Source organism: Mauremys reevesii, linkage group 25, assembly GCF_016161935.1.
Source record: "Mauremys reevesii isolate NIE-2019 linkage group 25, ASM1616193v1, whole genome shotgun sequence".
NCBI lineage: Eukaryota > Metazoa > Chordata > Testudines > Geoemydidae > Mauremys > Mauremys reevesii.
In genome coordinates this window covers 6,631,247-6,655,494 of record NC_052647.1, presented here as the reverse complement: position 1 = coordinate 6,655,494, position 24,248 = coordinate 6,631,247, and the positions used below count along the sequence as shown (strand labels likewise).

At 59.0% G+C, this 24,248-nt stretch overlaps 2 protein-coding genes across 8 annotated transcripts in view; one reads left to right on the top strand and one right to left on the bottom strand.

The window, feature by feature from the left end:
* Positions 1-24,248, top strand: part of LOC120391382 (adhesion G protein-coupled receptor E5-like) — a 1,047,477-nt gene that overhangs the window by 408,672 nt on the left and 614,557 nt on the right. The gene's annotated exons all lie outside the window — the stretch shown is intronic.
* ADGRE5 (adhesion G protein-coupled receptor E5) overlaps positions 1-24,248 on the bottom strand; it is a 291,623-nt gene that overhangs the window by 51,686 nt on the left and 215,689 nt on the right. For 2 of the 6 annotated variants that reach the window (XM_039514963.1, XM_039514972.1), the window contains 8 exons: positions 23,919-24,083; positions 22,818-23,009; positions 22,331-22,551; positions 21,875-21,941; positions 20,996-21,087; positions 20,423-20,591; positions 19,588-19,677; positions 18,618-19,182 (listed from right to left, as the gene is read on the bottom strand). In XM_039514963.1, coding sequence (XP_039370897.1) covers positions 19,147-19,182; positions 19,588-19,677; positions 20,423-20,591; positions 20,996-21,087; positions 21,875-21,941; positions 22,331-22,551; positions 22,818-23,009; positions 23,919-24,083 — 1,032 coding nt within the window. In that variant the 3' untranslated portion in view covers positions 18,618-19,146. Of the gene's footprint in view, positions 1-18,617; positions 19,183-19,587; positions 19,678-20,422; positions 20,592-20,995; positions 21,088-21,874; positions 21,942-22,330; positions 22,552-22,817; positions 23,010-23,918; positions 24,084-24,248 lie in introns of those variants that run through there. The other 4 variants (XM_039514962.1, XM_039514964.1, XM_039514967.1 and 1 more) reach the window with 3 other exon arrangements.

The window sequence follows — 24,248 nt, the reverse complement described above, 5'->3', positions numbered from 1 at the left end:
CGTGTCTGTGCTGCATGGGTAGCTCCTGCCCAGGAGCAGTGGGGCGGGGAAACAGGGCATCCCACAAACGGGGGGGGGGGGGGGGGGGACGGGACGGGGGACGCAGTCTTGGAAAATTGGATCTATCTACCTGCCTGGAGCAGGGTCTAATTTTGTCCACCATCTTCTACGTTTCTGGTGCAAATGACAGACTGGAAATAAGGGGCACGTTTTTAACAGTGTGGGGAACGAAGCCTTGGAACAACTTACCAAGGGCCATGGTGGATTCTCCCTCGCTGGCTATTTTTAGATCAAGGCTGGATGTTTTTCTAGCAGATCTGCTCCCGTTCCCACAGGAATTAAGCCAGGGACATCCTAGGGCCTGGGTTAAGCAGGCGGTCGGATGGGATAGTCACCCTGGTCCCTTCTGGCTTTAGAATGTACGAACGGTGCTAGGTGCTGTACAAACCCCCACCCAGAAATCCAGCAGCCTATCGGCTGTAGATGAAAGGAAGGTGGAGGTTTGTGTCTCCTTGGTGCTGCATGTGGTCGTCACACCTCAGTCCCTCAGAGAATCACCAGTGCAGCTTGCAAACCAGGCGTTCTTCTAAAATCCAAACCACTGGGCTCTGTTCATTTGCCATCTGCCTCCCAGTCAGTTTCCAGCCCAAAATGGGTCCTGCACAAAGCATCATGGGGGAGGTGCCACACTTATTCCACTGGTCAGAACCTTTTCCGGGATGTGGGAGACCCAGGTTCTAATCTCCACTGTGCCAGATACAGCACAGGGCTCCCAAGCAAGCCCCTTATGGGATATTCAGAGCTGGGGTGTTCTCACCTGCTCTGTAGAAATACTTAAATCCACATTGGAGCAGGGGGACTGGACCTGAGCTAGCAAGTAATTCTCAATTGCAGCCCAGAGTTTCCCAGAATGCACTGGGACAAACTCCAGCAGCCAGGACAAGGCAGGTGGAAAAGGATGTTGTGCGGACACCAGCCTGCGTGTTGTTAGTGGGTCAGCTGAGAGTCACAGCCGGGGCACAAGGGCTGGACACAAACGAGTCTCCTGCAGAGCAATGGGCTTAGGCAGCTGCAGTGTATTGTGCTTGCACATCTATAGTTGCACAGTGTCCTTGGAGCTTAGTGTGGTTGCACTGGTAGCATATTGTGTTTGCACACTTGCACTTACCGTGTGGTGTGCTTGCACCACTGTCATTATACTTGTGAGTTTGTCAGGTTGTTGCACAACTGCACTTTCAGCAGAAAGGTGCTTGCATGCTTGCAGTTGCACCATTGCATTTGCAGCATATGGTGCTCTCACGGTTGCACTTGTAGTATAGTGCACTTGCACAGCTGTGCAATTTTCCTTGCAGTGTCATGTTGTAAAGTGGTAGTTGCACAGTTACACTAGGAGCATTGTGTGCTCGTACGGTTTTAGCCGCACCATTGTCCCATTGCACTTGCAGTATTGTGCTTTTGTACAGTTGTAGGGGAGCTGTTGCACCTGTAGTGTAGCGTTTGTACAACTGCACCATTGTACTTGCTGCATTGTGTGCTTGCCTTGCCGGTGTTACCCAGTTATAGTTGTGGTGTAGCGTACTTCCCTGGTTCTAGTTGCCCTTGCAGCCGATTGTGCCTGCAAGGCTGTAGTTACGTGGTGGTTGCACTAGACCTTGACAGTTGTCCAGTTGTACTTGCAGCAGATTGTGTTTGCACAGCTGTAGCTACAGCAGCTTGCACGGTTGCAGTCACACAATTGCATTTGTGGCATCATGTGTTTATACAGTTGTACTTAACCTAGAAGTACAACCTGTTCCCTCAAACCCACATACCCCTGCAGTGGCCCAGACCAGTTCCTCTTTCTCATCGCGCCAATGGGTGCTGCGGTGGGGGGAGGCGGGGCACAAGCGGGGTAGGCTGGAAATAGCAGCATTTATAAGGCCGGCACTGGCTGAGGAAGTTGCACCCAGAGTGAGAGAACGACACAGAGGGAGCGAGTGAGCAAGAGCCTGATACCATCAGCCTGAGCCATGTCGGTGCCTCTGTGGGGCCTGCAACAGCCAGGGCTAATGGGAAATAATCACCAAGGCTTGATACTAATCAGATATTATATGTCACCAAGCAAACAGCTCCCCCTAGAGGCCAGGTGGGTCAGGCTCTCTCTGCTCTCGGTGGGAGCTGATCACTAACAGCACCAGGAGATAAAGTGAGACAAACCCCAAAATCAGGAGCTCGTCCCTCAAATCGGGAGATTTTAGTAAAAAGAGATGAGATTGTGGTTTGTGGGTTTGTCTGTTGTTATTTTGAATTCCCCCCTGTCCCCCCTGGCATGAGAGGGGCCAGTTACAGGGTGTGAACTCCCCCTGTCCCCCCTCCCAGGTATGTGTGGGGCCAGTTACAGGGTGTGAACTCCCCCTGTCTCCCCCCATGTGTGTGTGGGGGCAGTTACAGGGTGTGAACTCCACCTGCCCCCCAGGGTGGATATATGGGGCAGTAACACTGGTGATTCTGTCCCACTGCAGGAGCTCATTGGCTGCTGATGCTGCAGAGGTTTCCAGCTTTGGCTCAGTCTCCAGCATTGTCATCAATTAATTCTGGGCTGGCCGGGCCCACATCTGCAGCTCCAGGGGATCCTTCTACAGCCCCTTCCCCTGCCAGGGGCTGCAAGGATAGAGGGGGTGGGGGTGGAGCAGAGAGCGGACTGATCCATTGTTCACAGGAGGGGAAGGACCCATTGTTCACAGGAGGGGAGCGGGGAGTAGCAGAGTGTGGACTGACTCACATGGTTCACAGGAGGGGAGGGGGTAAATAGTGATGAACGGACTGATCCATTGTTCATGGGAGGCAGGCCCGGCTCCAGGCACCAGCCCAGCAAGCAGGTGCTTGGGGCGGCCAATGGGGAAGGGGCGGCACGTCGGGCTCTTCGGTGGCAATTCAGCGGCGGGTCCCTCGGTCCCTCTTGGAGGGAAGGACCTGCCGCCGAAGAAGAAAGCAGCGCGGTGGCGCTGCTGTCGATCACAGTGGCGGCTCTTTAAATTTTGGTTTTTTTGGGGGGGGTTGTTTGTTTTCCGCTGCTTGGGGTGGCAAAACCCCTGGAGCCAGCCCTGATGGGAGGGGAAGGGGGGAATGGAGCTGCCCTGAGTGGCTGGGCTCTTCCTGCTCCCTCTTGCCCAATGAAATTATTATCCACTGCTTCCCCTCCCCCACCCCAAAACTCCTCTTGGCCCTTGGAGGGGGAGAGAGCTCAGCCTGCAACCTGCAACAGCCCTGATTGGCTGCCCTTCCCCAGGAGGCGGGGAAGTGGAGAAGGGCAGCCAATCAGAGGGTTGCAGGGATAACCAATGAACAGTGGCTCCAGCCCTGGCTGGAGTCGTGTGGCTGGCGAGAGCTGGGGACGCTGCACCGACCGTTAGCGATTCACAGCTGCTGTTTGATCATTGCAGTGCAATCGCTAATGGCGAGCTGCCTTCTCAACCCTTCCCGCCCAAGGAGCGACACAAAGCCAGGCAGGGCAGGGCTCTTCCCTGCGGCATAGCGGGGGAAACTGAGGCACAGAAGAGCGGGTGATGCTTTCAGAACTAGGCCCTTCATGTTTGGGGTGCACGGCTTGACACCCCCAGCTTAATTTTCAGCAGTGCCGAGCTCCTGCAGCTCAAAGAGAAGGGGAGAGTTCACAGGTCCCCAATCTGTGGGGCTCGCCCTCCTAGGGGGGCATGGAGGAACATATGGGGGGCACATCAGGAGCCTGGGCCAGCCCCTAAGGATGGCGGGGAGGAAGTGCCACTCAGCTTCTCTCCTGCCCCGTGGCCAGGGCTCTGCTCTCAGCTCCATGCCCAGAACTGTCTGCCAGCCCCATGCCTGGGGATCCGCTCCCGGCCCTGCACCCGGGATCCGCTCCTGCCCCTGCCCCCAGCTATGGCCCCAGCCTCAGCCTTCTTACCCCTGGCTCGGAGGGAGTGTGTGGACAAGGGTAAGGGGGACACAAGGTAAAAAATTTAGGGACCACTGGGATAGTTTATATCAACCAGTGCTGAGGTGCAGCTACCTCTGGGGTGGGGCGTAGGGGCTGTTTATGCAGGGGGCCCTATGGAGATGCTGCTGCTTCTGGAGTGGGGGCACCGCAGCTCTTTATAGCAGTTTACCTTCGAAAGGAGACGGATAAGAGGGGGTGCGATAAAAGTCTATGAACTCCTGACTGCTCTAGAAAAGGGGGATCAGGACCTGTTGTCTCTGTCTCATAGCACGAGAACAGGGAGACGGCAGTTCCCCGGGGAGATGGCGTATCCCACAGCACAGCGCCGAGTCCAGTGCCCTCTGTGGAGTCACCTACGCCCCTAGCGCCGCACTGGGGCATTGGGCCAGCAGTGACAGTGAGGGGAGCGCTCCCCAGGGACCCCCACCCTGATCCCTGCTGCACTCCGAGGTCTCCCGTCCAAGCCCTGACCTGGGCTTTGCCGGCTTCCCTGGGCTGCTTGGCCAGGATGCCAGTGCCAGGTGCCCTTCCCATGACACTTCCCCTCATCTCTGGCTGCGCAGCTCGTCCCCCTGCTGCACAGAGGCCCTGGTGCTCTTGTCTCTTTCCTCCAGGTGCTGCTGCCCACAGGCATCTGGTGTGGTCACACTGTGGGGAAGTTGTGGCCCAGGCAGTTCAGAGCCCTGCTCGCTTGCAGCCCTCTGACCCCCCCACCCCCACCTCGCTGCAGGACTCTCCTGCACCCCCAGCCGCCGCGGAGACCTTCACTCGTCCTGCTCCGCTTTGCCTGCTTGGCAGCGGCACAGGCTGGAGCAGCAGGGGGCAGGGAGCCCTCGGGGCAGGGAACTATCTGTGTGGCAGGACCTGGGCGCATGGGAGGAGGTGGCGGCTTGGACCCAGAACCCTAAAGTCAGGTCTGGGGGGAGGGAGGGATCTGGGGCCCAGAGCCTGAATTCAGCTCTGGTGGGCGGGTGGGGGGGGGAAATTCTGGGGCCCGCAGCCCTAAAATCATCTCTGATAGGGGGACCTGGGGCCAGAGCCCTGAATTCGGCTCTACTGTGGGGGGGTCTGGGGTCTGGAGCCCTGAATTCAGCCCTAGTGTGGGGGAGTCTGGGGTGCAAAGCCCCTAATTCAACCCTAGTGGGGGGGATCTGGGGCCCGGAGCCCTACACTGAGCTCTGGGGCTCCAGTGGCTGTTTGCTGAACTGGCAGTTTGTACCCGCTCCCTGCTGCAGCGCACAGACCCGAGAACCCACATCCTGCTGCTTTCCCCTACCTGGTCGGTACAGGATATCCCAGCTCTCGTACCGAGCAACTACCTGCTTCGCCCTGCACCCTCCGCCTCCTGCGCCCGGGCGCCCGCCTGCCCAGAGCCAGAGCGACCCAGGGAGCTGTGACACCGCTCAGGTTGCAGGCTCAGCTGGCGTCGGGAGCCAACCTGGGGCACCGGGGAGAGGCTGGGGGGAGTTCTGAGGACAGATGCGCTGGGGGCTGGGTGGTGAACTTACGAACTGCAGACTGTGCAACTCACTGCCAGAAGGGGGGTGGTCAGGGAGAATCACATTAAACCCTATAAACACAGGGATCGCCCACTCGGTGCTGAGATACAGCTGTGTTGGGAGTGAGGGGGGCGCAGGGGCTGTTTATTCAGGAATCCCTCAGCTGGGAGCTCCGATGCAGCCAGCTCTGGGGTGGGGTGTGGGGCTTTTTATACAGGGCTCCCTCACCCACAGCTGAGATGCAGCTGCCTCTGGGGTGGGGCACAGGGGCTGCTTAACAGCTACACGGTGCAACATAGTAAGACAGGGAGTGAAGCAGAATCCCTTGTCGATTTGCAGTCCAGGCTGAATGGAACTGGCTGGCAGCACAAAGCCAGGCAGGCGCCCCTGAAAATAGCTGTCAAGAGAAACAACAGGATTGACACAGCACATGTGGAATTGTCCAGGAGGTGAAGGGTTAATGAGGAGACATTCACCCCGCCCTGCTCCCTGCAGCACAGCGCCCCCTAGTGCCATGCTGGGGCATTGGCGCCAGCACTGACTGAGAGGCGGGAGCCCCCCCACCCGAGTCCCTGACCTGCTCCCCGCTGCACAGCGCCCCCAGCACTGCTGGGGCATCAGGTTTAACATGGACTCAGCAAGACGAGTCCCCCCCAAATCTCCTCCCCACCAGCCTTTCCAGCAGCACCTGCGGCGTCCCATTGACACAAGTTAAAATCTGGCCCATTGACTCCAATGCAGGGACACCCACTAACACCAGCCGGGATCTGTCTCATTGACTCCAGCCAGGAATCTGGCCCATTGACTCCAGCGCAGCGACACCCATTGACACCAGCCGGGATTTGTCCCATTGACTCCAACCGGGATCTGGCCCATTGACTTCAGCTGGGATCTGGCCCATTGACACCAGCGCAGCGACGCTCATTGACACCAGCCGGGTTCTGGCCCATTGACACCAGCCGGGGATCTGGCCCATTGACTCCAGCGCAGCGACGCCCATTGACATCAGCCGGGATTTGTCCCATTGACTCCAGCCGGGGATCTGGCCCATTGACACCAGTGCAGCGACGCCCATTGACACCGGCTGGGGATCTGGCCCCAGAACCCTTTTGCAGTGACAGGGGAAGGTGCATGTGCCTGTCAAAGGAGAGACACAAACATCTCCAGAGGGCGGCCTGGCACTGCCACTTTTCCTCAGCCCCCTCCCTCCCCAGCTCCCTCCCCGTCTGCGTCACGCCAGCTTCACCCACACAAGAGCTTTTTCCGCTCTGAGTTTATTTGTTTCTTTTGCTGAGTTGGCGATTTTGCCTGCCTGGGAGGAAACGTGAAAAAGATGCTGGTGGGGGGTGGGGCGCTCAGAAAGCAGCAGAAAGGACCCAGGGGTCCTGACTCCTACCCTGCCCCCGGGCTGGCTGGCACATGTGAGTGCGGTTCTTAATTTAGGGGGGCGCTGGAAGGTGTTTAGCTCAGTGGGGAATTTTCTGGTCTGGCTCTCAGTGAGCTACTGTGACACCTTGCGGGTGTGAGCAAGAGCTTGAGTCTGCCCCCTTCTGCACAGAGTCAGAATGGCACCTATGTGCCATATGCCCTATACGGCCCACAGCGAGTTCCCTGCAGCCTAGAGGGTCAGGGCTGTTGGTACGGAGGGGTCTGACCTTCGCTGCTTCTTTTGTGGCTAACAATGGGGCCCCTGGGCAGCAGCCCCAGTGGGGAAGTGGGGTCCATGGAGGCGCGGCTCATGGAGGTGGGCCAGGGTCCACATGGGGCAGGCTGCAGGCTGACAAGCTGGCATGGGCTCTGGGATGGGGCTTTCCCCAACTGTTCCCCTTCTGTGTCTGGCCAGAGGGCATTAGCCAGCATCCTCCGCTCTGGACCTGACCCCGGCCCCACTCCCTGCTGGGGAATTGGGGGGCTGCCCCCCGAGCGAGCAGTGGGGTGATTCCTGGGAGGTGGGTGGAGACCTGTGCCCTGATCTGGGGAACAGGGTCCAGATTGGGGTGGGGGGATCCCTGAGAGCCACAACTGCTGGGGATTCCTCTGCACCACAATGGAGACCAACGGGGGTCACAGCGCTGAGGGAACACGGGGGTGCACAGTGCCTGCACCCTATGGAGGATAACAGCCAACTCAAGCTGCTGGCTGAGGGAGCGACTCCTGTAGCTCAGGGGGTGGAGTGCAGCAGGCATACAGCCCTCAGGGACACTCTGCTGCTCCCCCACTGCGATGTCATGGCTAGCTGGCTCTGCCCCCCCACCCCATAAATATTGTGCAATTTGCTGTAGAGATGCAGGGACCATGGGCTGTGGGGGCGGGAATCGTTTTTCCATCCAAGGAGCCAGCTGGTTTTATTGCTGCCAATCTTGGAGCGAAGTTCAGTGCTCGGGCTGTGGGGATGGGAGCAGAGAGCAGGCCAGGGCCCCCGCTGGTGGAAATTGGTGTCTATGGGGCCAGGGACCCCGCTGGTGGAAATCAGCTGTCTCTCCATCAGGGGCCATGCAGCAGGCCCCAGCGGGGTTCTGGACAGAGCGCTCTGAGCTGCAGGGGGTGACACGGAGTTACCCCAGCTGGGGGCCTGGCCCATGGACCGGAAGCGCTGGCCTGTCACAGACTGCGGGGCTGCGACGGGCAATGGGCCCAGCTGCTGCTCCCAGCTGGGCTGTCCTGGGCTCAGCTCTTGGCCGGGACATTCAGAACTCTCCGGGGCTGCCGCGGCACCTAGGGACACTTCTGGCTGTTTATAGAGGGATGAGTTCTCAGCTCACTGAGATGCAGCCGCCTCTGGGGTGGGACGCAGGGGCTGTTTATACAGGGATCCCTCGCTGGGCACTGAGATGCAGCCGCCTCTGGGGTGGGGCACGGGGGCTGTTTATATAGGGATCCCTTGCCCGGGGCTGAGATGCAGCCACCTCTGGGGTGGGGCGCGGGGGCTGTTTATATGGGGATCTCTCGCCCAGTGCTGAGATGTAGCCACCTCTGGGGCGGGGAACAGGGGCTACTGAACAGCCATGGAGCAACAACACAGAGCAGTGTGGAAATGAAGAAAACAAATAACAGCTCCAGTCGGAGACCACAAGGGGAGATTGAGACGGGTCCCAACCCAGCTGAGCTCAGGGAGCGCTCCCTCAGCAGCTTGCAGCAGTAGGTCTATTAACCACACAGCAGTCCTGGTCACTGGAGGGCAATAGAATTGATCACACAGAGCCAGAACCCTGCTGTGCCTCTCCAGACAGGGGGCAGATGAGAACTGAGATTAGGGCCCGATTGTGCTGGGTGCTGCGCAGACCCCGGCTGAGATCAGGGCCCCCATGGTGCCAGATTCTGCACATACACAGTCCCTGCCCAAAAAGCTCCCCATCGAACCAGGGACGATAACCTGTAGTGCAGAGGGACTGACCCAGGTCACTCAGGGAAGTCAGTGGCAGAGGCAAGAACTGACCCCAGAGCTCCTGAGTCCCAGCTCATGGTTTGAACGAGTCACCCCCCCAGTTTGGTGCCAAGTTAGCATGGGAATAATCTCTGCCCACAAGGCAGCTGTGCAGCAGCCAAGCCGAGCAGGGGGCTGAGCCCCACACCCCCACGCTGGGGGGGGGGCAGGGACCCACTGGATGGAAGGGAAGCTGGGGGGAGGGAGGTCGAGTGGTTAGAGTGGGGCTAGACCCTCCAAAGGACAGTCCTCTCCCCATTCGTCCTGCCAGGCCAGTTCCCCACCCTGGACCCCAGCTCCTGCCAGCTGCCCCCACGGGTGCCTCAGGGGAGGAGGAGATGGGAGCAGCGGGGGGAGGGGGGGCTGCTAGCTTGGCCGTGCCCAGGCCTGGGGGGTGTATCTGATCCATCCCTCCCTTCCTGGCTCACCCTGGCAGGGCCGGTCCTGCTCGCCAGGGTTTGCTGCCATCTCCTGGCCGGCAGAGGAAAGGCAGGATGGAGACCCCAAGGCCTTTCACACAGCCCCCCTCCCCCACAGCAATCTCTATCCCACCCCGCAAATTCCCTGGGAGTCTCCCAGTTCCAAGCCAGGGCTGATACTGGTGCAGGTGAGCTGCTGTCTGCAGGGGGCTGGCGCAGTCTCATCTCCCCCTCCCTGGAGCTGGGGATAGAACCCAGGAGTCCTGACTCCCAGCCCCCCGCCTCATCCCCAATCTAATCACTGTTATCAAATTCAGCCTGGCTCCGGGGCAGGAATAGGACACAGGGCCCTGCCACGCTAGGGGGCGCTGGCTCTGATACAGACTCAGGGCAGGGAATGGGGCCTGGGCCTGACTATGAAATGACTTTGAGGGGGTCTCAGCTCCAGGGTGTGTGGAGGTGGCAGCTGCCCCCTTGGTCTGTGCAGAGGGGCACCAGGGCTGCCAGGGCCACAGAGACGGGGCTCCCAGAACATGGGGGTGGGGGGAGCTGAGGGGCTGCCAGGCTGCCAGCTCCCAATGGGCCTCTGAAAACCAGAACCAGGCTGAGGCGATGCCGGGCACTGACCCCTGGGGACCACGTTCATTCACATCCACAGTGATGGGGCCACCCTGTGCCCCGAGCCCCCCATCCCCCCACAGCTGTCTGTCTGGGTGGGTGCGATTGAGGTGTGGACATGCACAGCGCCCCCTGGTGGTGGAAATAGCCTGGCCTCCCCAGTGGTGACCATAAAGGCGGATTCTGTCTTGGGGCTGATGGACCCTGACCCAACCTAGCTGTTCTCTGGCTCAGCAGCGTCCTGGGGCCACCACTAGGGGGCTCCCTAGATGCTGGGCTGACACAGAAGGGGCTAATGAACAGAGAATGGGGTGGGGGAGGAATAGCCCTAAACAGCTGATCAACCACCCCTGAGCCCCCTGGCATCACCCCACCCCCTCACGCATCCCCTCCCCAGCCCCTGGCATCACCCCCCACTCCCTGGCACCTTCCCCTGGCACCATTCCTGCCCCCGGGCTTTCATTGCCCTGCCACCGCGCCATTCGACCCCCCGCCCTGCCTACCACACCCGCCGGAACAAAACCACCCAGCTCTCAGCCCCTTGGCTCCAAGAACTCTTGTTTCCTTTATTGTTTGAATTTCTCGTTTGTAACTCAACAATAGTTGCCATTTTTTTGTATTTTTTTGTTCTTTTTTTAAAATGATCTGCATCCTCGTTATTGTTATAATTCTTTTGTCTTCTGTTCTGTTTAATGCACTCGACCCAAAATTGGTTTGGCATATTGAATAGAGGAAGGAGCAATGGAATTCCAAGTGAGAGACAGGCCCAAGACCCAGCAGGCAGGAGGGCGGTGCTATTCTGCAGGCACCCACTGGGCAGCCCTGGTAACATGTGGTGGCACTGGGCCAACGAGGGGTGTGATGGGAAAAGGGGGAGCTAAACCCATAGGGCCTGGCAGAGGAAGCACCTGCTAATGAGGACAACAACCTTCTACTAGCTCCCAGCTGGGAGAGCTGCACCCTCAGCTCAAGGAGTGGGGGAGGGTTGAGTGCCTGAAGGGCCCCAGGAGAGTCCCCATGGGTGGCTGGCCATGTGGTGTGACTATGGGGTTCCCCACTGTTGGTGTCATCAGGCATCTGTATTAGGCCTGAATGAACTAAAGTCACTCCACATCTGACCCAAGTGCCCCCATGTTAAACTCTAATCGATCTAACAGGCCAGTAACCGAGAATGGAATGTATAGCAGCTAGTTATCAGTGCAACACTGATACCAGCAGGAAATAATGAGGCCTGTTTGCACCTGGCTGGGGGGAGTGGGGGGCAGAATAACAGTGAGACAAGATAACTGTTCACAGAAGAGTTACTAACGAGCTAAAGTGGTTTTTGCCAAGTATGATTTAACCTGCTTAGTGTAATTGCTACTTGCATGATGTATTTGCTATAGAAAATAGACCGGTGGGGGGGAAGTAAGGGGGAGGAGTGTGGTGGGTAATGGGAATGCTTAGCTGAAATCATGTATAAGAAGGGAAAAACGGCTGTGTGCAGGATTTGAGATTGCTATGTCTCCCTTGCACCTTTTTTGGGCTCAAATAAACTTTGTCTGCTTCTCCACCTTGGTGTATTTATTGGAGCGAAGCACACCGGGCAATGAACCGCTGTTGCTGTCCTCAGGCCTCTGTGCTGGCAACACCACCTTGTGCCATCTCCTGGTGAGGGAAGGGCTCAGAGACACCTTGTCCACAGGCAATGGGCAGCAGAGGGGCAGCAGCATCTCCCTCATTCCCTGCTGCAATGCGATGGTGCCTGCACCACCGCCCCCTACTGGCTGGGTGCAGAATTTGCACAGGTGGCTTTGGGCTCAGCAGATTGTGGGTTCTAATCCCCACTATGGCTCATAGGGCTGTGGACTCTGTGGGGCTGCAGCTGCTCCATCCCAACTTGGTCCATGACCCCAAGGGAAATGGAGTCACCAAATAAGCACATCTTCCTAGCCATTGGCTAACTAGCCAATCACGGAGGAGATCTCTCATGGAAAGGGGGAGGCACAGGCTTCTCATTGGTGGGCGGAGCTGGAGTTGGAAGCTGATTGGAGAGCTTGAAGCTCCGCCTTCCCAATGTAGCTAAATCGCTGATAATTTTCATATGACTTTACATTGTGCCTCTTCATACAGCCTTGTAGTGGGTCAACCCATGTGTGACAACCCATGTGTGACCTCTGTTTGTATCAAAGCCTCATATAGAAACCTTGTATTGATGAGCCTTGGCACATGGAAACGTTGTATCAAAGCCTCACATAGAAACTTTGCATTGTCCTTGGTATAATGTTATAGCCCCTAAGGATAGAATAAGATAGAAGAAAAATGTCTTTTTGCTCGGAGTAGTACAAGATCTCCCCCGCCCCCAACTCCCTTAATCAATTGCCCTGTTGAATGAGGTGTGAATGAGGAAGGTGGGAAGGCAGCACCTCCAGACAGCCTCAACCGTTGGAGAGGGGCTGGGAGCCAGACCCAAGGACAATAAAACCTGTCAAGTAGGCTCATTAAAGACGAGCAGACAGACTGACGGCCTCGGGGTTAGAAGCCAGCACCTTCTTTTGGAAACACCCTCTTTGCAGCATTGGGACAACACCCAGAAGAAAGCAGGACAAAGGACCAAGGGACACAGACACAGATTTTGAATCTGGTACAGATTTGCATGAGAGAGAAGCTGCTATAAAGGTGAGGTGTCTTGCAGAGGACCCCGGGTCTCGTCTTGTCAACATGGGAGCATCAATCCGGATCCGCAGAAGCCCGGCCCCACCCCCCTCCTCCATCTAACTCACCTGGCCAGTGCAGTTAGGGGGAGCAACTAATTGGTAACAACAAGACGGAGTGTGTGTGTGCATAAGTGTAATATATATATCATATGCATATGATACAGTGTAGATGAATACATGTATTACTAATAAAGGTGGCGTTTTGCCTTATTCCCCCTGAAAAGATCCTGTACGGTACTTTTAAGTACACCACCAATACATAAAGGCGTTTGAGGGGGTGGACTGACCGGGGTGGGGATCATGGCTGGCTAGGGGGTGGGGGCTCATTCCGTGGTGCAGATGGCAGCAGGATTCTGTGGCTCTCTGACTTCAGTTGCAGCTGGGGGCTGGGAACGGGTTTGGGGCGTGGGTCAGAGGGGGGCAGCCAGGATGGGTTGCGGGATGAGGGACGGGCCTCTTCCCTGACTTTAAAGGCTCTGGTGCTGGGAGTTTGCCCAGGCCCTCAGCGTAACACTGGTCCCAAAGAGATGGGGGGCAGGCTGAGCTGGGAGAGCAGGGCTCCCCATGGCTGGGGGCCAGTTTACCAGCAAGAGAGGAGGAGCCCCGCAAACAGGGGTGACAGATTGCTCTGACGGTGAGTGTCCTACCAGGACCTACCACCCATGAAATAAGAGGCTGGCGGGCGTGGGGGCCAATGGGGGAGATGGGAGGAGGGGCTTAAAGGGAGGTCACCCCCACAAATCACCCCCCGATACACTGTACCCCCACCCCCGATCCCACTCTCAGAAGGGCTAATCCCCCCCCAGATAAATGAAAAGAGCCACGTAGAAAGAGAGCGAGCAACATTCAATGCATCGGAGCACAGGCAGGGTCCCCCTGACCTCCCACTGACAGACACCCCCTTGCCCTACCTCAGATCAGAGCTGGCTCATCAGTCAGCGAGGTGTGGGGGGGGCTGTTGGGTCCAAGCCCAGACCACGCTGCTGTCACCACTGGGATTAGACCCAGAGACCTTCACCCCAGAACCCGCCCCCCCCCCCAAAGCCCAGGAACAGATACAAGCTGCTGAGGGTCAGCAGGAGGCTGTTAGAGCCGCTGCCAGCCACCAGGGGGCGACGCGGTCAAATGCACTGGGCCCGGGAATTTCATTGAAAGGAGGGTCCCTGCTAAGGCCCCGCCCAGAGATGGGGAGCTGGGGCCAACCCCCAGTGCAGCCAAGTGACAAGGGTCCCACAGGCGTCAGCAAAACGAAGAGAAAATGGGGGAGGGGCACCGGTGCCAGATCAGCTCAAGGGCCTGGATAGGAAGCCATGTTAGAGCCACTCTGGTAGAAAACATGACTGCACCCCCCTGGTGCACCCGAGTGACCCCTCAAGACACAACTGCACCCCCCTGCGATACCCCAGCCCCGGGAACCCCCCCCCCCACACACACTGTGACTTTGGCCCTGGAGTCTCTTTGGCCAGAGCACGTTAGGAGCCCATCACTGCACTACCTGGGCTCCTGCCTCGCGGAGGAAACCCACCAATAGCTCTCAGCTCGCTCTGCTGGGGCGGGACGGAGCACTGCTGCCACGCATGGCGCAGGGCGTGGCTACGAGAGCCAGTGGGCACATGCCACTCCCCCACGCTCGTAGTGGGCACTGGGGGGTAAAGGCTGCACTAAGTGCAAGGTGATGAAGACCCAGGTGTGACGTTATTGATCTAATCTGGGACCGTATAGAACATGGTTGCAACCAAGGTTCTGTAGTGGCACCAAATCTTATGTAAAGGGGTCATATAAGGTATCTAAGACCAGGTTATGGGTTGCTGGTTATGATTATGCTGTCTGTGTGCATGTGTCATTTTGTAGTTAAAGTTATGAGTATTGTCTCTGTACTGTCTGTATTTCAAAGTTATGCTCTGCTTCTGGGAGACATCCCAGACAAGTTGGTGTTAGCTCTGCCTAGCCTGCTTGATGGCCCATTAAGGACCATCAGCTACACAACTGACCCATGGAGAGAAGGCAGATATATACACACACACACACACACACACACACACACACACACACACACACACACACACACACACCCCCCTCCAGCCGGGATTCCTCTGCCAGCACAGCAGGTCGTTATTGAGCTGGGAGGGAGCCTGGTAGGACGAGCTGGAGTGGGACGTGGGACCTTTCCACCTGAACCTGAGCTCCAGCTGCGGGGACCCTCTGGGCTCATCCTGATGCCCTTGGCAGTCCTAGGCCTTTCCCTGGTCTCAGCCCCACCTGCCCCCTGTGCTGCCCCAGAGGGGCTCCCATCCAACCTGCCTAGTGCACTGCCCAGTTCCTGCCAGCCAGGGCAGCAGAGAGACAGGGATTCATGCCCAGGGGAAGAGGGGAGATGTTCCTGCCTTTGCCATCCCCTACCTGCCCCGAGGCCAGTGCTGGGGATGGCCTCAGTCCCTGATGGCAGCCAGCCAGCGCTGGTTCCGGAGTGTTTGCACCTGCTCTGAAATTTGTCCCACGCCCACTCCCGTCTCAACCACCTGGTGCCACCCTCGGCCCATCTTTGCTGCCCAGCTTCCCGGGGCCTGGGGTGAACCCAGATCCGGAGCTGGGGTAAATCCAGGCCAATGCTCTGAGAGTCGAGGGAGAGCTGCACTGGGTGATGCAATCAAAGAGTGTGTGTGCATGGGTACATATATGTGCTCCCGTGTATGTGTGTTCCTATGTGTGTGCATGGGCATGCATGGGCGGGGGGGTGTTCCGGTGGGTGCATCTGTGTTTGCCTGTTGGCATGTGTGTACATGTTCCCACGTTCATGCATGTTTACATGTGTGTGCAGGGTCTCCTGTGTTCTGCGCATGCACATCTGAGTATGTGTGTGCAGTTGTGTGCGTTGCCCTCTTGTGGCACAGGCCCCGGACAGATAAAGGATCGACAGCTGGTGCAAACCAGCAGAGTTGCTCTTTAGCGTGGGTGCTGGGGGGGGGGGGGGAGGGGGTTGGGCCATGCTGCTACTCAAGGCTGGGGGCTCTAGCCCCAGCTGTGTGATCTGACCCCGTTCCTGTCCCACTCGGGGTGATCACAGACTCCTCTCTGAGACTCACAGGTTCAGTCGGGCTGGCCCCACGGCCCAGGCTGGGGGTGGTGAGGTGGGATGGATGGAGGGCTCCTGGCGGGAGGAGGAGGAGAAACACATTGTTAAAGATGGGGTGAGGGGGGGTTAGCTGGTTTCTATCCCTCCTGGGCGCACAGGGGATGGGAGTGGGCTGTCCACAGTCTGAGGCAGCCGGGGCCGAAATGGACAAGGAAACAATCAACTTAAAACAAACAAAAAAAAAGCCACATCAGGAAGGTTTTTAACACCCCAGAACCATGGGATCCTTGCTGGACCTGTGGGGAAAAAGCATGTTTAGCCCCCCAGCAAAAATAAATATAGATCTGCCCCCACCCTTCCCACCCCAGTGCACTTGGAAATACAAAATAAGCCGAGAGAAAGAGAGAAAAACATGGATTGGAAAGAATCAAGCCTGGCTTTTTTTTTTTGTTTTTTTTTTGCTGTTTTCTCTTGAGCAATTATCAATTTGTTAATTTACTGGCTTCCTACTGCTGCCTCTGACAGCCCCAATGCTCGTTAGAAAAATCTCGTTTTCTCCCTGCCGTTCCTGGTACTTACGTTCAACTAGAAACCTCCACAAAGGGCTGAGATGGTCAAATTATATATATATATATATAAAATCAATTGCATCCCCACCCCTTCTGGTAATACCAGATTGAGTTAAAGACCATGAGTGCAGCTTTTGCTTAATTTAATTTCTTTTAACAGGCAGGAAAAAAATAAGAAGAATCCCAAACCCAGGATTTATCGGAAGAACAGAAATAAAGGAACGAAAAAAGAATAAAAAGAAATAACATAAAATTCCATATTAAAGTGGTTAGTAAAAACAAACTAAAACCAAACGTACCCAACAGATTACTATTGCTAGTGTTAAAAAGCTGGTTTATATGTGTGTGTGTGTGTGTAGACCAGGGGTAGGCAACCTATGGCATGTGTGCTGAAGGTGGCACATAAGCTGATTTTCAGTGGCACTCACACCACCTGGGTCCTGGCCACTGGTCTGGGGAAATCTGCATTTTAATTTAATTTTAAATGAAGCTTCTTAAACATTTTAAAAACCTTATTTACTTTACATACAACAATGGTTTAGTTATATATTATAGACAAAGGGCTTGGCTACACTTGAAAGTTGCAGAGCTGGGAGTTACAGCGCTGGTCGTACAGCTGTGTAGGGACAGCGCTGGTGTGTGGCCACACTCACAGCTACCAGCGCTGGTGTGTGGCCACATTTGCAGCGCTGTTGGGAGTGATGCATTATGGGCAGCTATCCCAGCGTTCAAGTGGCAGCAACGTGCTTTTCAAAAGAGGGGGATGGGGGTGGTGTAGTGTGACAGGGAGCGGGGGGGGGGGGAGAGAGAGAGAGAGTGGATTTTTGGAGCCAACACTGTGCGTTTAGCTTCCTGCCTTGAAAAATCAGAAAATGTTCGCGACCCCTTAGTCTTAACTCTTAATTGCAAACAGCCTGCATCCAAACGGACTCCCCGCTGTTTCTCTGTCAAGCAAACACTCACTCCCTGCCTGCCTCATTAGCTCCCGAGCTCCGAGTTCACAACAAAACAAAGAGAGGGTGCATAACAAAACAAAGAGAGTAATTTATAAAAGCATTCTGGGATATCTGCTAATACCCTGGAGGCCAATAACAGCGCTGGTGTGTGCCCACACTTGATGAGCAGCGCTGGATCACCAGCGCTGCAATCGTTACACCCCAACCAGACCAGGTGTACAGCCAGCGCTGCAGCCAGGGAGTTGCAGCGCTGGATGTGCCTTGCAGGTGTGGACGGTTACTAACTGCAGCACTGGAAAGCCTCCACCAGCGCTGCAACTTTCAAGTGTAGCCAAGCCCTTATAGAAGGAGACCTTCTAAAAATGTTAAAATGTATTACTGGCACATGAAACCTTAAATCAGAGTGAATAAATGAAGACTCAGCACAGCACTTCTGAAAATGCTGTGAAAGTGATGTAGACAGAAATATATATATAAACAAATCGGGGTTGTGTTTTTTAGTTGTGTGTCATCTCGTTAGCAGAGCACTCCAGGGGTTAACAGAGAGGACAAGCTGGGAGGAATGAGACAAAGTCAAAGAAAATGAAAGTGGGCACTTTAAACCGGGCTTTTACTAAAAGAACCCAAGAGGTTTAGGAGCTCCTGCTTGGGGTGTGGGAAAGAATTCTGAATCGGCACCATGGTAAAGCAGGTGCTGAACTTTAATGTTTGAAGTCTCCTTGTGTACTAATGATCAGTAACAATAACTAATGCTACTATTAATGAAATAACTTTCAGTGGATGCGTGGAGGGGAAGCTCAGGTAGGAACAGGGCGGTTATTTTACTCTGTATCTTGCACTGGTCTGAGTGCTGCTTAACTAGTGTCCAGTTCTGCTGTCCCCACTTCCAGACAGATGCTGATAAATTGGAGAGAGGCCAGAAGGCCAGTGAGGATTCACAAACCTGCCCTGTAGTGACAGACTCCAGGAGCTCAATGGGATTAGCAGAGAGACAGGGAAGGGGTGACTTGGTCAGTCTATTGGGACTTTGATCATGAGCTCTTCGAAATCGTCACACTGGAAAGGGGCAGGGAGGGTAAATTAACCCCGGAACAGCTTCCCGGGGGCGTGGTGGATTCTCAGCCCTGGCCCTTTCCAAATGGAGCCGGGACGTTCTGCTCTCAGTGGAGTAGGAGTTAATCCAGGGAGGGCGGGGCCTGTTCTGCAGCTGGTTGGACTCAGAGGATCACCGTGGGCCCAGCTGCCCTCAGAACGTGTCATCTAGAGGGTTAGAGCAGCGGGGGCTGGGAGTCAGGACTCCTGGGTTCTCTCCAGCCACCACACACGTGGCTCCTCGAAGCAGCTGTTTTTGTCATAAAACTCAATATTTTAATAACTTTTAAAAGATCATTTAAAAAAATAAGTGTCACCAGTGAGACCCAGACAGCTGAGCCCTGGGGGCCGCCGCAGGCTGGGGCCGCTTGCCTCCTTCAGCTCAGGCCGTGTCGTACCGTCATCGAAGCCAAGGGCGGTGGCTGATGCTGCAGTCCCTGGGGGAGGGGCGGGGTCCTCTGGGGGTGGGTTCATCACTGCTGGTTGGATTCATCTCCACTGCTCGCACCCAGCCCGGCCCAGCATCGTACCGCAGGCGGGGCCAGGGACCTGTTTGTACCGAAGGGAAAGGCGCCCCCTGTGGCCAGAGTACGTCGTGTCGGAGCTGAGCGGCTGCCCTGCTGCCCGTCGCTGTTGCTGGTGATGCTGGCAGCGCGCAGGCCTGGGGCTGGTGAGTGCCCAGCGGGTGGGGGCAGCTGGGCAGCGTAACGGTTCCACTGGGCAACCATCTGCATGCGGCGAGTCCAGGTGCGAGGTGGGTCTCTGCTCACGGGCAGGACAGGGGCAGGGGGCCGGGTTTTCTCATGTGCAAAGCTGCGGTGTCCAGAAATGGGCTGAGCGCAAGAGAGTTAGAACCCTGAGTCCTGCGACGGCTGGAGCCCCTGCTGGAAACAGGGGGGGGGGGGAGGTTAGAGCAGGAGTTGACCCCCCCACTGTCCCCTCCTCCCAGGCTGGTCACTAGTGGCCCTAAGGCCACACAGTGAGTCAAAATGACTCATGGGGTCCTGGCTCTCAGCCCCTCTCAGAGCTGGGGACAGACCCCAGGTGTCCTGGCTCCTACATCCCCCCTCCCCTCCCACAGCTGGGGACAGACCCCAGGGATCCCAGCCCCTCTCTCTGGCTTCTAATTCCTTTCCAGCCCAGCTCTGCCTCGTTTCTAAACCCCGCCCCCCCAACACTTGCTGGGTGGGGTTTGGCTGTGGGGGCTGGAGCAGGACGGAAAGGGGGAGCGGGAAAGGGCTGCAGGGCAGAAGGTTCCTGTGCTGTTGTGGAGCCCGGCCCCCCCTTACCCGCGTGATGGTCGAGCTGGAGAACTCGGAGGACTTGGCCGGTCCCTTGAGGCCACTGCAGCTCAGCCACCTGCGGTACTCGTCCCTCACCTGGCAGGAGAGAGGAGAGGGCTGGTCACCCCACGGTGCAGGGGAGCTCGCGGGGGTGGGGCCTCAGCTGAAGGGAGACAAGGGCCCAGAACTGGGTGCGCAGGGGGGAGCTCTCAGCTATGCCAGCCCCAGCCCCTCCCAGCAGAGGGCACTGGGGGCAGCCCCCAGTGGCAGGGCTGTGGGGCAGGGGTTGAGTGCCGGCTGTGGAAGGAGCCTCAGGGGGGCCTATGTGAAGCAGAGGTGAGCGCTGGCTCTGGGGCTGCCGGGGCACTGAGGGGTGGGGACTGAGCGCTGGCTGTAGGGGTGCTGGGGGGTGGGTGCCGGGGGGTGGGGGCTGAGCGCTGGCTGGGGGGAGCCTGGGGTGTGTGGCTTGAGGATGGTGCTGTGGGGCAGAGGTTGAGCGCTGGCTGTGGAAGGAGCCCCGGGGAGGCTATGTGGAGCAGGGGGTGAGCGCTGGCTGTAGGGGTGCCTGGGGGGTGCTATGGGGTGGGGGTTAAGGGCCGGCTGTGGGGGTGTGCCCAGGGGAGGGGAGATGCTGTGGGGCAGGGGGTTGAGCGCTGGCAGTGGGGGCACTGGGGAGGGGCTGTGGGGTGGGGTTGAGCGCTGGCTGGGGCTGCTGTGGGGTGAGGTTGAGCGCTGGCTGTGGGGGTACCGGGGGCTGTGGGGCAGGGGTTGAGCACTGGCTGGGGGTGCCTGGGGAGGGGGCTGGCTGGGGCGGGGTTCAGCACCATCTACGGGGACTGGCCTGTTTCTTGAGCAGACAGTGCAGCAGGAAGATGAAGAGCCCCTGCAGGCTGTTGAGGATGGTGAAGATGTAGGAGGCGACCAGGCTGCGCTGGTTGAACTGGAACATGCCGAAGATCCAGGTGGTGCCCAGGACGCAGAGCTGGGCGATGGCCGTGATGGTGAGCACCCTGCGGGGGAGGGGAACCAGTCACACGGCCCCGCCCCTCCACCAGGGCCCCCCTCCTCCCCTTGGGGCCCCACCCCTCAGTCACAGCCCATCTCCCCTCCCTCCTCAGGGCCCCACCCCTTGAGGGGTGCCCCACCTCCCCTTCTCTCCTAGGGCCCTGCCCCTCGAGTCTGAACCCGCCCCCCATGTGACTGACGTCTCCTGCACACAGCCCCCACCTCCCCTGACTCTGCCCCCCAGCCAGTCGGCAGTGGGGGAAAATGTCACTCATCTGTGGCCCCCTCCCCCCACACATGGGGGGGGTGACATCTCACTACTCTTATGCCCCCCCAGCTCCCCCTCCCCCGACGGGGGGCAGCAGGGCAGTGCCAGGGTCTCTGCTGCCCCGGGGGCCGCGCCCGCTACCTGAGCTTCTTCAGCTGGCTCATGTCAGGGTTGATGTCAGCAAATTTCAGCGACAGCTTCCAGACGGTGACCACGAAGATCACGGCGTTGACCTGCCGGGGGCAGGGGAGAGGCGGGTTGGGAGGGGGGCAACTGTGTCCCGGGGGTGGGGGCTATGGGATCTGCCAGCTGTCAGGGGCGGCTCTACCTTTTTGGCCGCCCCAAGCAGTCATGCGCGGGAGGCGCCCCGGAGCCGCGGGAGCAGCGGACCTCCCGCGGGCATGACTGCAGAGGGACCGCTGGTCCCGCGTGGCTCGGCTGGACCTCCCGCGGCTGCGGACGGTTCGTGGGTCCGGCGGCTCCGCTTGAGCTGCCGCAGTCATGCCTGCGGGAGGTCCAGCTGAGCCGCGGGACGAGCGCCCCCTCCGCAGTCATGCCTGCGGCAGGTCCAGTCGTCCCGGGGCTCCGGTGGACCTCCCGCAGGCATGACTGCGGCAGGTCCGCCGGCCCAGCCTGCCGCCCCCCACCGGCGGCAGGGGATGGGCCGCTCCTCGGCTCGCAGCGGCAGGATGAGCTGGGGCCCCAGCCTTTTGCCGCCCCTTAGATTTTGCCGCCCTAGGCACCAGCTTGTTTTGCTGGTGCCTAGAGCCGCCCCTGCCAGCTGTGCAGCCCCTGGGGCAGCCCCTTGCCTGGGCCAGGGGCGCCCCACTCCCCATAGTGACACTGCTCTACCCCTGGAGGCTGGGGACTTGGCGGGGGGGAGCAGCGAGGGGCCCAGCTGCCCCGGAGCGGGGGCTGGGTGGCAGGGGAAAGAAGCGAGGGCAGCTGCCAGCCAGGCCCTCAGGGGCCGGCCAGGGGGCCAGGTGCTGGCATGGGGCTGGGCTGGGGGAGGGGATTTACCAAGATGATGATGCAGACGGGCCCCAGGAAGCTCCAAATGAATTGCTTCTCCAGCGAGAGCCAGCAGCTGTGGGGGGAGGGACAGACATGGGTCAATCACTCACCTGCCAGCAGGGGGCACTGCAGGGTGGGGTCTGCCCCCCCTACTGGCAGAGTGGGGGATGGAGACTTGCCAGCCTCCCCTCCCCTCGCCCCATGGTGCCTGGGAGCTTCCCTGTGTTGTACAAGTGTCCTGGGCTGGGGCCCTGGCCCAAGCAGCAGGAAGGTGCCCCCCTCCCTCATGCTGGCCTCACCCACCCCATGGGGTCCCACCCTCCCCTCCCCTGGTGGGCCCGGATGGCAGCGGCCGCCCGGCTGAGCCGCTCCTGCCCCCGTGTGCTGCCTGGGCACGGGGCCCTGTTCCCCTCGAGCCCCTGGCCGCGAGCACTGGGCCGCCCCCCCGGGCCGGTGACTCACTGGCGCGCCGTGCCGTAGCCCTCGCTGTAGGTGGCGGCCGAGATGCCCACGATGAGGGCCGGCACGCCGTAGCCCAGCAGGAACATGTAGCGGCGCCTGAGGCCGTGGGGGGTGAAGACCTGAACCACCAGCAGGTAGAGCTCGGCGCCCTCCAGGCACATCCAGCAGAAGGCGGCCAGGAAGAAATAGTGCAGGAGCCCGGCCACCACGCGGCACACCACCTGCAGCCAACGGGACGTGGGACGTCAGGGCCGGGCTCCCGGCTCCTCCAGCCCCAGCCCCCGGCAGCAGGGGGCGCAGTGGGGAGCAGGGCAGGAGCACTGGCTGGGGGGAGATCCCTGTAGAGGGCGCTGTGGGGAGTGGGGACCAAGGCTGGCTGGGGGGGGGAAGGAGCTGCCAGCAGGGGGCACTGCGGGGAGCAGGGCCCGAGGCTGGCTGGGGGGTCGCTGTTGGGAGCAGGGCCCGAGGCTGGCGGGGGGGCAGGTACCTTGTTGCCGGTGCTGGAGGTGCCGGTGAGGAAGACGGTGTAGGCGATGAAGAGCGCCAGGCAGAGGTGCAGGTGGATGGTGGTGCGGGGGCCCTTGAGGGCGCGGCAGAAGAGGAAGGTGACGATGGCCAGCAGCAGGCACAGCAGCGAGATCACCAGCCCCACCTTGGTGATGACGTCCAGGGTCCAGTCCTGTGCCGGGGGTGAGGGGTTAGTCAGGGTTCCCAAGGCAGCAGCCAGGACGGGCGTTAGGGGACAGCCGGACTAGCCTGTCGGTCTCGCTCTGCGCTGCGGCTGGGAGCGCCCCCTAGTGGTGACACCGGGCAGCCTGCGGGAACCAGAGTCTGGCTGGGTCCAGCCGCCCAGATGGATTCGATGCTGCCCAGCCTGCCCCTCCCCTCCCCCTGCGAGGGGCTGACCCACAGCCCCAGGGCCATGGGAAGCCGAGGGGGCTCTAGGGTCACCACCAACCAAGGGGGAGTCCCTGGCACCGATCCCTGCAGGACGGGGGCGCCAGACAGTGCGAGGGGCCAGGGCTGTTCCCCTGTAGCAGAGAGCAGAGCGCCCCCGCCTGGCGGGAGGAAGCCCCTGCCCGGCAGGGAGCTGCTTTTAGACCAGACGGATGCGCTTGTGGCTACGGTGCTGCAGCTCAGAACTCCTGGGTTCTACCAGCTCTGGGAGCAGAGCAGGATCTAGGGGTCAGAGGAGGGGGCTGGGGGCAGGACTCCTGGGTTCAGTTCCCAGCTCTGATGTCACCTCCCTGTGTCTCCTTGAGTGAGGCATTTAACCCCTCCCTGCTTCTGAGCAATGGGGATGGGGATGTTCCCTGCCCTGCAATGCAATGGGGTGAGCCCCCTGCCCCTGCTGCCCCACAGCTTCCCAGCCAGGCACATCGGTCGCTGCTTCATGGGGAGTCTGCCTGAGCCCTAGAGGACGGGGAGGAGGGGCTGCTTGTGCCCCTGATCAGATCCAGGGCCCCGCCCCGGTGGGGAATGGCTTTACTCTGGGGGGAATCTGGAGTGACTCCTGCTCCACAGGGGAGGATTGAGGGGAAGAGCAGAACCAGCCCAGCCCCGAGGCCCCAGCGAGGGCCGCGCCTACCTCCAGCTCGTAGAAGGCCATGAGCACGGCGAAGCTGGTCAGGTGGTTGCACTGGCAGCGGGTGATGGTGGCGTTCAACTTCTGCAGGGTGCAGCCGTCGGTGGCCCAGCGCCTGCTGTCAGGCTCCCAGTAGGCGCAGAGGAGGCGCAGGTCGGTCTTCTTCTTCTGGGGACAGAGAGACGCTTGGTGCATGGGGGGCAGGAGTGGGAGTGGGGGGCTGGCTGGGGCCAAATGGGGGGCAGGACTCCCCAGGCTCCGGGAGGGCAGGTGACGGGGTATGAGGGGCTGGACTGGGGGCACAGAGCATCAGTTTGTCCCTGTGTGGAGGCA